At 33.2% G+C, this 13,305-nt stretch overlaps 2 protein-coding genes across 4 annotated transcripts; one reads left to right on the top strand and one right to left on the bottom strand.

Moving 5' to 3' along the window:
* Nucleotides 1-68: 68 nt before the first annotated feature.
* Nucleotides 69-2,675, bottom strand: LOC150027432 (uncharacterized). Its single transcript, XM_090302344.1, has one exon. The coding sequence runs from the start codon at nt 2,673-2,675 to the stop codon at nt 69-71; it is 2,607 nt and encodes an 868-aa protein (XP_090158470.1).
* A 5,692-nt stretch (nt 2,676-8,367) lies between these two features.
* LOC137834909 (Reticulon family protein) lies at nt 8,368-12,705 on the top strand. Of its 3 annotated transcripts, none has more exons than XM_068643145.2 (9): nt 8,368-9,592; nt 9,686-9,745; nt 9,852-9,954; nt 10,056-10,130; nt 10,231-10,375; nt 10,475-10,544; nt 10,714-10,779; nt 11,838-11,960; nt 12,346-12,705. In XM_068643145.2, the coding sequence occupies exons 1-9, from the start codon at nt 8,578-8,580 to the stop codon at nt 12,528-12,530; spliced, it is 1,842 nt and encodes a 613-aa protein (XP_068499246.1). In that variant the 5' UTR covers nt 8,368-8,577; the 3' UTR covers nt 12,531-12,705. The 3 variants fall into 3 exon arrangements, 2 of the variants coding, with proteins under 2 accessions (XP_068499246.1, XP_068499245.1); XR_016521210.1 differs by having other exon boundaries at nt 8,387-9,592; nt 10,458-10,544; XM_068643144.1 differs by having other exon boundaries at nt 8,387-9,592; nt 12,371-12,705.
* Nucleotides 12,706-13,305: the final 600 nt, after the last annotated feature.

The following is a 13,305-nucleotide window of genomic DNA, read 5'->3' as shown; positions in this document are numbered from 1 at the left end:
CGGCCTGGTTGTTGGATGTTTTGAACTCAAATCTTAACGCCATCTCCACTTGGAAATTATCTGGTCCTTCAAGTACTATTCCTGCTCCACTTCCTCTTCTGCTTAACGCGCCATCTACATACAAAGTCCACTTGTGTTGATGTCGGCATCTGAATGATAAAATCTGCAAGAGATTGGGCTTTAATTGGTCCTCTTGGTTCGTACTTGATTCCATACTCTGAAAGCTCCATCGACCATGTCACCATTCGACCTCCAAGTTCTGGTTTTTTCAAAATTTTAGATATTGGAAAATCTGTTCTCACAATTATCTGATGATTCTGAAAGTATGGTCGAAGACGCCTCGCGGCATACACTAGTGTTAAGGCAATTTTCTCAACCTTGGGATATCTGGTTTCGGCATTTTGGAGGGTTCTACTCACAAAATATATCGGTTTTTGCTCTGGGTTTTCTTGGATCAAGGCAGCTCCTATGGCTTCATTTGAAGTGGCTAGGTAAACTATGATGGGTTGAGTTGGCACAGGTTTTACTAAGATTGGGGGTTCGGCCACCATGCTTTTGATTTGAGATAAAGCTTGCTCACATTGTTCACTCCACACAAAGGTTTCAAATTTTTTCAGCAAGTTTACTATCGGTTTGGTTTTTTCGGCCAATACTGGTAGAAATCTTGATAATGAGTTCAGTTTTCCTACGAACCTTTGTACTTCTTTTAGGTTTTTCAGTCTTCCCATCTGCATTATTGCCTCACATTTATCAGGATTTGCCTCAATTCCTCTGTTTGTCAACATGAATTCCAAGAATTTTCCTCCTCTTATGCCGAAAATGCACTTTTCTGGATTAAGACGAATATTGTACTTTCTTATTTGTGCAAACACTTCTTCAAGATCTTCCAGATGTTTCTGTATCTCACTTGATTTAACAACCATGTCATCAACGTAAACTTCCAAGTTTTTTCCAATTTGTTCTTTAAACACTTTGTCCATCAATCTTTGGTATGTTGCCCCAACATTCTTCAAACCGAAAGGCATGACTTTATAACAATAATTTGCAACATCAGTGGTGAAAGCTGTTTTCGGGATATCAGGTTCATACATCTGTATTTGATTATACCCCGAATAAGCATCAAGAAAATTCATCATCTCTTGGCCAGACACCCCATCAACTAATCGGTCTATATTGGGCAGTGGATATGTGTCTTTTGGGCAGGCTTTGTTCAAGTCGGTGTAGTCTGTACATATTCTCCATTTTCCATTCGGTTTTTTGACAAGTACCACATTAGACAGCCATGTAGTATACTTAGCTTCTCGAATAAAACCAGCTTGTATTAACTTTTCGGTTTCCTCAATTGCTGCCTTTCGTCTTTCTTCTCCTAACTTTCTTCGTTTTTGAGATACCGGCCTTGCTTCTCGGCAAACAGACAACTTGTGACACATTACCTCTGGATCAATCCCAGGAATATCAGATGGCTGCCAAGCAAACAAATCCTTATTGTTACGCAACACTGTGATGAGTTTGCTCAGTAATTCATCAGGCATACTTCCACTTATGTAAGTGCATTGTCTGTCGTCTTGGCCTAACACCACCGCTGTTGTTTCTTCTTTCGACTCCAACCTTTCCTCATTTAATCTGGGATCCAAATCCACCATGGCTACTATTTTTTCAGTATCTTTATCCATCTTCAAATTCATCTTTAAACCTGCTGCATAACACTCCCGAGCGTCTTTTTGATTGACATAAATTGTTGCTATCTCACCCTTTTTTGTCGGGAATTTCATGGCTAAGTGTGGTGTTGATACGATTGCCCCTAACTTGTTTAAGGAAGACCGTCCTAACAGCACGTTGTATGACGTGGATGCATCCACCACCAGATATCGGATTTTAATTTTTTTAATTTTGCTGCCTCTTCCAAATGTTGTTATTAGATCAACATACCCTTTGGTGCTAACTCTTTCACCCGAAAAGCCAATGATTTGCTCTCGAAAAGGCACTATGTCTTCTTCTCTCAAATATAACCTCTTGAACGTATCCCAAAACAAGATATCAACCGAACTCCCTTGATCAACCAAGGTCTTCATGACAGCATATTCGGCTATTTCCACCGTTATCACCAAAGGATCATCATGATCTGGATCAATTTCTTCAAAGTCTTCGTCCGTGAAGAGCATTGGTGGCAAATTTCTTCTTTTAAAAACATGATTAACAGCTCTGATACTTCTCCAATGTTGTTTTCTTGCTGACAAAGATTCCTTCCCAGAGAAACCACCTGAGATTGTATTTATAAACCCCCTGACCGGCCTTCCCAAACTTCGCTCCCTGCTTCGCCTTACTGACTGCGTGTTTTGATAAACTCTACCACCTCTTTCTTCTAGTCTTCCAGCCCTTCTATCATCTCTTTTTTCTACTCGTTTATTTTCTCTCCTTTCAAACCTTTCCACCCTTCTTTCTCCTATCTCTCCCCCTCTCACATCTCTCTCAGGGCTTAACCATACTCTTGCATTTCCCCCTCGGATAAAACGTTTTAACTGTCCCGCATGAATCAACTCTTCTATTCTGTCTTTCAACCCAATGCATTCTTCTGTATTATGACAATGATTTTTATGATATTCACAATGTTTGGTGCGGTCTGCTCTTTCCGGTGTTCTTGCTTTTCTGGGTGGTGGTATTATTTCGGCTGCCATGGCTTCCTATAAAATTCTTGCTCTATTTGTATTTAAAGGTGTGTACTGTTGGAATTTTCGACTCCTAAACTCTTCTCGGGCTCTTCTTGCCACAGGTACATTTTCTCTTTCTGTCACCCTCTTCTCACCTCCATCAACCCTCACTTGATTTCGAAACTCCCTTAGTTCTTCCATCTGCATAAATTTTGATGCTTGTTGCCTTAGTTCATCCAGATTGATCGCGGGTTTTTTACAAAGACTATCGGCAAATGGTCCCGGTTTCAGTGTTGTTATCATGTGATGCATGGTAACCTTTGGGTTGAGATTTCGAATTCCCAGGGTAACCTTTCCAAAACGTTCCATGAACATTCTTAACGACTCTCCTTTCTCTTGTCTTATGTTTACTAAGGCGATCGACGTTAAATGATGAGGGCGACTAGTTGCAAACTGAGCGCCGAACTTTTCCACCAACGTATCAAAACAATCTATACTCAAAGGTGGGAGGCGTGTGAACCAACTCAACACTGCTCCTTTCAGGGTTGTAGGGAATACTCTGCACATGCCAGCATCATTCCATGTATACAAGCTGATTTGAGTAGTATATATTGCAATATGTTCATCAAGGTCCGTACTTCCATCATATTTGTCAAAGGTCAAATTCTTCCAATTGTCGGGCAACGGAGTATCAACTATAACATCATAAAACGGATGTTTTCTAGAAGATATCCCTGCACAAACCCCAGAGTTTTCAAGCAATCTTCTTTTGGTTTGGGAACTTTCGTTGTGATATAGCCTTCCATTTACTTGTACCCTAGGCTGAACGGTTTTGAAAGATGAATTCAAAATTGTTTCCTCTTGTAACTTTCTCCTCATATGTGCGTTTTCGGCTATCAACATACTCAACTCTTCTTCATTATTCTTTTTTAATGTCTCAAATTCTTTTTGTAGTTGTACCAACATTGCCATTGACATATTAATATTATCTGCATGCTCTCCACCTTGTTCTTCTCTTAAACTCATATTGTCTTCAACCTTTTTCAGCTACCTCTCGGCCCCACGGTGGGCGCCAAAATGTTCTTACAACAAAGACCGAGAATACTGAAACTAGGTTGACAAGACTCGGCTTTACACAAATACTCTACTCTTGGGCCGGATTCTCTTAGTTTCTTCTTGGGCTCATGTTCTGGACTCCTCTTTGTCAAATGCTTTCGGCTTCTCCCTCAGCTAGGTGCTCTCGGCTTCTCCCTCAGCAAGGTGCTCTCGGCTTCTCCCTCACACAGGTTGGGGGGGTACCTGCAAGGCGCTCCGATGCCAAAGTCAGAAATAATTTCAAATATCATCAGACAATGTTCACTCTTACCTTTTTCTTATGTTGACCTCCTATTTATAGGGTTTCCTTAATGGGCTTTCCGCTTTGCCTCTGGACTTTCTTTCTACACCTTTTTTATTATTTACACACCCCCTAATGCAGGTTTTAACCTTAATTGGGCCTTATTATAATAATATTTATATTTTGTTTTATTCTTTTATATATAACCTTTCAGCTTTCGGCCTAAACCTCTCGGTTAACTCTCGGTTGCATTTAGTATTTAGTTCTTGGCCTAAACCTCTCGGTTTTAGCCTACCAGTACAAGTTACAATGATAGAATAGTTTTCTTTTTCTCTGTCTGGATATGATAAAGGAGGAGGGAAGGACAAGCAACAAGAATTTATGTTTGGATCAGTATATTCGACGTTGTGGGCACGGATAAAGGAGTGAAAGATTTTTTTTATCTTCACAAAATTGAGAAGATTTACGCCGATTAGATTTAGGAGAAGAGGATAAATCAAATTTTACTTCCCTACCCTTTCATTAATTAATTCTAAATATTTCAAAAGAGTTTATACTGTCTAATCTAAATATTTTTGATAGTTTTGTTTGTGCCCAAAACCACCAAGTGTGCTCAAAACCATCAGGGTTGTTTTAAAGAAGCAGAATCAAATTTTCAAACTTTTTAAATGTAGAGAATCAATTTTCATATCTTTGATTTTCAATTTTTTCAAAAGCTGCAAAATCGATTTTTGAATGAAGATTTGACTTTTAAAGATAGAACGAGAATCGATTGCCTCTTGTATAATAAAAGTGGTTCAATCGATTCTGTTTTTTTTTTTTTTCAAATTGAATCTTGGGTTGTAGTCGTTTTTTCTTCTTGCCCATGTCAGATAATTTAATCTATAAAATAAAAGTGTTTAATGTATACCAACGTTGAATATTATTTACTATATTCATTAAAATAAACTATATCTTATATTACTAATAAGTATAACATTAATTAAATATTATAATTTATGTGTCCTATCTGGCCCGCTCAACTACAAACTAATCTCAATTTAATTAAGTATAATACTAATCAAATATATTTTTTAAAAATTTATTAAATATACCCCTTTTCATATAAACTTTATACATCCATACACATGTATAATTATTACAGAATCACGCATACGTATTTAATTATTAAATAATATTATTTTTTATATCTATTAAATATAATTTATAATTACTAACGCACACTTCATTAAAGTAGATTTTACATAAATATCAGGTTAACATTTTTGTTTTGTTTTTTATTTAATTCCTATTCCACAATTTTAGCTTTTTTTTACAATTTTTGTTCCATAATTTAATTTTGATTTAATCCTAATTTTGTATATATTTTAGACTTAATAGTACTTTTTTCGCCTAAATTGTAGTACAATTTTAGTTTCTCTTGTTCTAATTGTTTAAATTTATCTAGTAGGTATTGAAAATGTACAATTTTATTTTATTGAGGCCTAACTGTGTTAATACAATTTGAAATATGAGAAATTAGAGTAGTGCACTATAATGCTTAAAAGATCTAATATTTTGTAGGTATGAGAATTTGTATTTTACATCCGTTTTTGTTGGTAATACATTTTAAATATTTATTAAATAATTTCTTTAATAAAATTAAAAAGAAAAAAAATTGATATTATCATAAATTTAATATTAGAAGGAGATATGTTTTTTTCTATCTTCAATGTCAAACTTTAATGAATAAATTATATTTATATCAATTTTAAAAACAAAATATAAAAAATTAAAAGTATTTAATAATTTTAAAACAAAGTCAAATACGAAGAAAACATGTTTTAAGAGGTTGAGTATTATGCTCATATGCGATTATTCTAAATATTAGGACCAATATTCCAATCAAAGTTATAACTTATTTATTTTAGTTGGGTACTATTGAATTATAGACTTAACATATTCATTAAATATACCATAAAATTATTTAATTAATTAACATATAAAAATAAAATAAATCAGAGTATGAAAAAATAATAATTTAATAACAAAGTGGCTTTTTGAACTTTGAAGATAGAAAAAGGAATTTATAAAACAAATTGGTCCAGCACTATATCAATTTAAATTTGCATTCGATTTGTAAATAAATGATTTATTCTTGTGAAATGATGATAATGTCTTTGTAAAATGATTTATTTTTAAATTGTATTTTTTGAATTTCAAATTTTCAAATTCAGAACAAAAAATAATTATGAAAAATTTAAAAGGTGATAGGATAAAGGTAAACGAAGAATTTGGCCACATATTAAAGAATATTAATATTATGTTATTAAATATAATATATAATTAATACCGCACACGTTATTAATATTATTTATTAAATATAATGTATAATTAATTAATATTACACTTCTACGTATTTAATATATTAAATGATATTTCTGTATGTATTTAATTAATATTAAATATCGTGTTTGTACCTGTTCAAGAAAAAATCTATATGAACATTTATCATGTTTTATTAAGGAAGGAATCCGAGTAAATTAATAAATTAGTGACAAACAATTTTTTATTTTACTATTTATAACTTTTAATTAATTATGTATAAAGATAAAATGTCAAATTTGTTTCTATTATTAAAAAAAATCTCCAAGAATACTTATTGGCAGTGTAAATATAAGTTAGCTCTCTTCATATTTATCTATACACAATATTTAACACATTAATTTCCCAAACTATAGAGATTTTATATATTTTTTGACTTATGAAGCTAAGATTCTTCATCTGGCACACTAAATTTATAAACAGTATCCACCTTCCATTAATGTATTCCTCATTAGTCTGTTCCATTTCATCACCCAAGGAGTGCCCTAATAATTAAATGAAGTAAAAGATATGAACAGATAAACAGCAGAGAAGTCAATGAAACTAAATTATATGGATCAGTTCTTGTTTTGGTAAGTGTTATGGGATTCACATTATCTGCAACTTCAAAGTTTATTTTAAAATAAAAGTTAGGGTAAGTAATTCTTGTTCCAAACCATTTTAATAATCAAGTTATCCTTACAAAATTAAACATAAGATACTTAGATTTAAACAAAAATATTTTAAACACTCAATGAAATAAATAAAAAATTTAGAAATTAGTATATTTATATTTTTTGGAAATTTTACTGAGTTTATTTTATTAAATATAAGTTGTTTTTGAATGATGTAACAAAGTATAAATCTAACAAGTAGAGATCAAAACACTTTTTTATGATAGAATACTACCCAACAAAACTCATCATTCAAATATTTAGTAAAAGAATTTACTATCCTATCAACGTAATAGTTATGAATAGGTATAGTTGTTGAGTATGAAGTCAAGACCAATTGGGTTGGGCTGACTAGATACCATGTTTAGTGAGTGAGCTTAATTATTGTACACAATTGAAGTGTAGGTTAACATTGTTCCGTGACTTCAAGTGAGAGATTGTTGGGTATAAAGCCACATGACAGAATGAAAACCTAATAGTTGTCTGTGTGGATGTAGGTTGCAGTTGGCGACCGAACCACGTTAAATCTTGTGTCGTTTATTTTTCTACATTTGATTCGTGATTGTGTGTTGCTTCCGCGTGTGTTTTTTCCATCAATAGTCTACTTATGTATCTTTTTTTGTTAATATATGAATTTTGGTCTAGTTTCTTATATTTTTTTTTCTTTTTTTAATAATATTTTTTTCATGCGATAACAAATGATTGTTGTTACTTGATGTGTCAGTATAATTAAGATGTCAAGTTATGATGTGTAACATGAAAACTTTTATTTAAAAAAAAACAAATAAATTTATAGTTAAATAAAATTAGTTTATAACGTTTACATTCAAAAGAAAACTATTTTAAATAATATTTATTTATTTTACGAAAATATTAATTGAATTATACAAAACAAAAACCTTAAAATCATTATCAGTTTTTGTCCAAGTGGTACCCACGTCATTCATTCCAGGCTTGCAAAGAAATTTGTCAAAACCTAAACCATACCACAAATGACCAAACAAACATCTTCATTAACCAAACATATATGTTTGCATATATTACCTCACTATTCTCATCCTTCAACTTTAGAAACTGTACCTTATGCAAAAATTAACTGAGATCCCGAATACATTATACTATGATACAACAATTTGTCCCAGTACTGAACTGAATAACTGTAAGTTTTTGTTTTTGCTTCTCGATAAAAATGACAGAATTAATTAATATTTTAATGTGAGTTTCAGAAATATTAATTTTTAAAATTGAGGAGAATTATTTATTGAAAGAATTAAGTAACATAAGCATCTCTTAACACCCTAATGATTCAACCCCACTACACTTTTGTTTTCTTTCCTCATAACATAATACAATAAAGAGAAAAAGAAGAGAGACCAACCACTGTCTCTTACTCCACACACAATCCCCTGATTCTCTCTCTCTCTTTGTTGCTTTACAAGGAGATCCCAATGTGGCACCCCACCAACCGCCATTTCTTCAGCTGAAAGCTTGGTATCCATCAAGCACTCTTGTCCCGTTACAGTACAGTTTGTTGGGGAGAGAGGGAAGGAAGAGAAAAACAAAGGGTATAATTGAGATGGATGTGAGTAGGAGAATAGTTGGGGCTAGATGTAGTGTGGTTGCAGGGTCAGTGTGGGAGAGCAGAATGAGGAGTGATGAAGTTGGTGGTGGAGTTAAGGTCTTCAGTGGAGAACAAGGTTCTGAAGAAGGAGGCAATGGTGGCACAAGATTGAAGAGAAGCCAAACCGGGGGTGTTGGTGCTACTGGAAAGAGAAAGTCTTGGAAATTGGAAAGGTCTGAGGGGTTGGAAAATAAACAAATTCAAACCGGCAGAGGAAAATTAGAACAATTTAAGAACCTTAATATATCGTCTGATTCGATAAAAAAGAGTCCGAATCAAGTTAGGAAGGAGAGGAATGAAGGAATTGGTGCTTCTGTTTGTACCAGAAGGAAAAGATCTGAGGTGGGTGAATGTGGTGAAAAGAACATTGGGAAGGTCAGAAAGAACAAACCAGATACAACTAAGAATGTTGGTGATGAAGATGGGGGTAATGCAATGCAGGTTAGGAAGGAGAAATCGGAGTTTGATCATGCTTTGCATGAATCAGGGAATGATAAATTGGCTGGTGGCTCTGGAAGAACTGTAATAATTGACAATGGAAAGAATGACAAAGATGAAAATTGCAAGGATTTTGATGTGTGTCTAGAGAAGGTAATTTCTAGCAGTTCAGATGATGCTAGCATGGTCAAGTGTCAACCAGTGCATGTTGTTGCTGATTCTCATGATGATGATGATGATGATGATGATGATGATGAAGAAGAAGATGAGGAGGAGGAGGAGGTAGAGGTGGATGATGAGGAGATTGATATTGAGATGGAGATACAGAGCTTTGATGTCAAGGAAATAAATGCAGCAGAACCTAAGGTTGTGAATGTACCAGAAAAACAGAAGACTGAAAAGGCTCTTAGTACCGACAGACAATTTCATCAGAAACATGAAAGGTTACCATCTGTCCCTCTAACTGTGAAGCCATCTCCTCCAATTAGAAATCTCTCCACAATCAACCAAAAATTCTCCAAGGCTGATTCAAGTAAGGTCTTTTGAATTTCGTTGAACATTCTCCTTTCAATATGAATTTTGGGTTTTGGGCATTTTACAACTCTAATTGATCTTTACCATTCAGTTCCAAAGGCAGAAGAGTACTATAGCTTTCCACAATCACAGAACAAACTGCAGAGTCTAGGTGATTTATCTACATTTCAGAACTATGCAAGAGTCAAAATAGTCGACAAAATTTATATAATTTCTACCACTCATTGTTTAATAATTTTATATATGTCACTCTTCAGTGGATTTAATCATGTGGAAAGATATCTCAAGATCAGCATTTATCTTTGGGATTGGAACATTCACTATAGTTTCATCTTCTTATGCAAGGGACATCAATCTGAGGTAAGGAATCCTCACCTCACAGTTCAATTCTTTGTGAAGATACACTTTAGCTACTGAAAAGATAACCCCTAATTGACACTTCTTGATCCTTGGTTGTGCAGTCTCATTTCTGTAATGTCCTATCTTGGCCTTATCTATCTAGCTGTTATCTTCCTCCACAGAACATTAATATGCAGGTAACCACAATTAATAATCCCAGCATAGTTTTTTTGAAAAACAAATGACAGAATTTATTACTGGATACTAAACTGTCTATGATTTTTCCTTACTAATCAGGGGGGTCATAGATGTAGAGAGCACAAACTATGTACTAGGAGAAGAAGAAGCAATCTGGGTGCTAAAGCTGATCCTTCCTTACTTGAATGAATTTCTGTCACAACTAAGAACCATGTTTTCTGGGGATCCTGGTACCACAATAAAGGTATTTTCTTTGGTCACTGTGATTTGTTTCCCTTCTTTCTTCCCACTTCGTAACATTATAACCTGATAATAAATTTGGCAAGGTTTTTATGAATCGCAGTTGGCAATATCGTTATTTGTTCTTGCTAGATGTGGCAGCTCCATAACCATTTGGAATATGGCCAAATTCTGTGAGTTGCTAATGCCTAGGTCTATTCCATTCCTACACAAAAATGAGCACAACCAATTTTCATGCCAATAAAAAGCTTCTTAATCTTTGCACCATTCAATATGCAATGAAAATTCCCTCAATTTTTTTCTCTTTTTTAAATTAATAATCTTGTTCTCACATTATCTCAGGCTTCTTTGGATTTTTTACCGTGCCAAGAGTCTGCTCCACGTATTCTGCACAGTTAACTACATTTGGTAAAATTCTAAATTAAATGCAACTTTGATCTTTGGGTTCATCATTTTTAATACTTAGGATATATAATTGTAGTAGGTGGCTACTGCAAAGGTGCCAAGTAGGTTCTTGATTTTTCCCACTGATTCACTGTAATGGATTTAGTGGGCCCTATAAAGAAAAAAATATTAGCATATGTAGAATAGGGTTTAAGTATATGAATACCTCCACCAGTGAAATGATTGAACACTAAACCTGGTTTAGGATTTAGGCATTTTGCATATTTAATAACGTGAATGTGGGAATTGAAACTTTTAATGCATCACATGGATGAGCATCTTTGCTTTTATTCCTCAAAGTTTTGGGTCCACTCCTTGCAAGTATTGGACTTATCATCAGAGGGTTGAGAGTTGGGAACACAATTATGAGATAATAATGCTCATCACATCACTTATATAATAATACATACATCCCCTAGTGGTCCTCCACCCTAAAGTCTGCCAAAGGACTTTACTTTCAACGTCTTTACTTGGTCCAAATATGGGCCTTCAGCAGGCTTTAGGAAGATGAGGAGGCTGTTTCTTCCTGCACCTCCATTGCTTCTTGACACTCTCATATCTCTTAAAATACCAAAAATACTTTTTATTTTAAAGACAAAATTATCTTCTTATCTGACTTATGGGGATGACAAGAGAAGATATGGGGATGAAGGAAGAAATAGCCTTAGGGAGATGATAATTACTAGGGCCAAAGTTAAACCCCTTCTTCATGTACCAATGTTTTAATCCTGCAACAACTGCATATGTCAACTCACATATAAGAACATCAATAAAGGACAACAAATATGAATGTTTTGGAGGTTGAATAGATTATCAAACAGTAACAAAATAGACCCTTTTAAAAAATGGGCATGCAAGGGTAAGACATGGGGGTATGGAAGAAGGTGCCCAAAGTTAATTCTACATTGGTGTGATGAACTTTTTCACTTTCACAAGCAAGATCTTATAACTCTTAATTCAATATATTGTTCTTATCTTAATGTGGTGAATGATGGCTTATTTTCTTTTGATTTTATATGAAGCAAACTTTTGGATTGGTCGATTCCGTGATGCTTGGGATTCTTGTTCTCACAAAAAGCTTGTGGCTCTTGCCATTTTTGGCCTAGTTTGGAATTTGTCATCATTTGTTGCTCGCGTTTGGTCAGGTAACTAAGATCACGTTTGGTTGTAAAAACTACAATTATTAGTTTCTTATGATCACATCTAAGATATAGAAATAAACTAGTCATTGATTTAGCACCAACCTGTTTTGGGATATTTTACCAATCTCGTGAAATTTTTCCTCTTTTGTAATATCACGATATAACTTCAGTGTAATCAAATTTTAACTTTAAAGTCGGGTTTAAAGTAATCCGACTTATTTATCTTAGTAATCTTTAAAAAATTTATCCATTTCAATAATTAAGAAATAAACTTGCACCAAATTAGTGGAAATCATAATTTCGGTATTGAGTTTTTAGTATAAGATACATAGTTTTGTGGCTTACACTCACCTAAACAACTAGGAACTAATGAGTTGTATAATTGCAGTGTTTGTGCTATTTGTGGCCTTTAGATATTATCAACAACATTATTTGGTAAGAGATGAATGGGTGGAAGATGAAGCAGGATGTGGTGAAACATGGCAAGAACCTGTTAGGGTTAAAGTTAGAATGCAGAGACAGCAAAGTGCACCAAATTTATTTGAAAGACCAAAGGTAAAGAAAGGATTCTAAAGAGTGTCAAGATTTTAGTTTTAGTTCTACAGAGTATTTTCATCATTTGTAAAAAAATTGTTATGATTATAAAGGCCATTTTAGTGTTTTTCTTAATAAACCAGCATGTTTAAAAAGGAAAAAGAAATAACTATATGATTTGGAATTAGAATTCGTTAAATCTCTTCTTTCAAAATTATGGTGCCATTGTTTCAAATATGATTGCTTGATTGACTATGTATGGATATTAGATCAGCAAGAAATGAAAGAATAACGAGATATATTCATTTTTTTCACTATATAATAAAAAAATGTTTAACTATGATTTTTTTTAACTATGATATTAGTGTGAATTATTATTGAAAACAATGATTAATATTGTCAGTTCATTTGAATCTTATACCATTTCATTAAAAGATACAAATTGCAGTTGAAATTTAATTTTAATCCTTTAGAATATTTTTTTTTGAATCTAACCTCTCTAAAATCTACAATTAATATTTTAATCTTTAAATTTCATTTTAAGTTAGATAGATAATATTTAATTTAATGATCTAGAAATTTTTATAAAGGTATCAAACATGGATATTGTATTATAGAAATTGGTAAGTGTAAGATGAAAAATGTCACATTATAGTAGGAAAAAAATCCAAATATTTTAGAGCTAAAAATAAAACAACTTTGTTTATAAAGTATAAGATCAATACGAACTAATTTTTATAGAAACAAAAGTCGAATTTAAGCCAAAATAAAAATAAAATATTGCAAGAGTTATGTTAACATTGTACAACATAGA

This window comes from Phaseolus vulgaris, chromosome 5 (genome assembly GCF_051622355.1).
Source record: "Phaseolus vulgaris cultivar YP4 chromosome 5, ASM5162235v1, whole genome shotgun sequence".
NCBI classification, from domain to species: Eukaryota; Viridiplantae; Streptophyta; class Magnoliopsida; order Fabales; family Fabaceae; genus Phaseolus; species Phaseolus vulgaris.
This window is presented reverse-complemented; position numbering and strand designations above follow the sequence as displayed.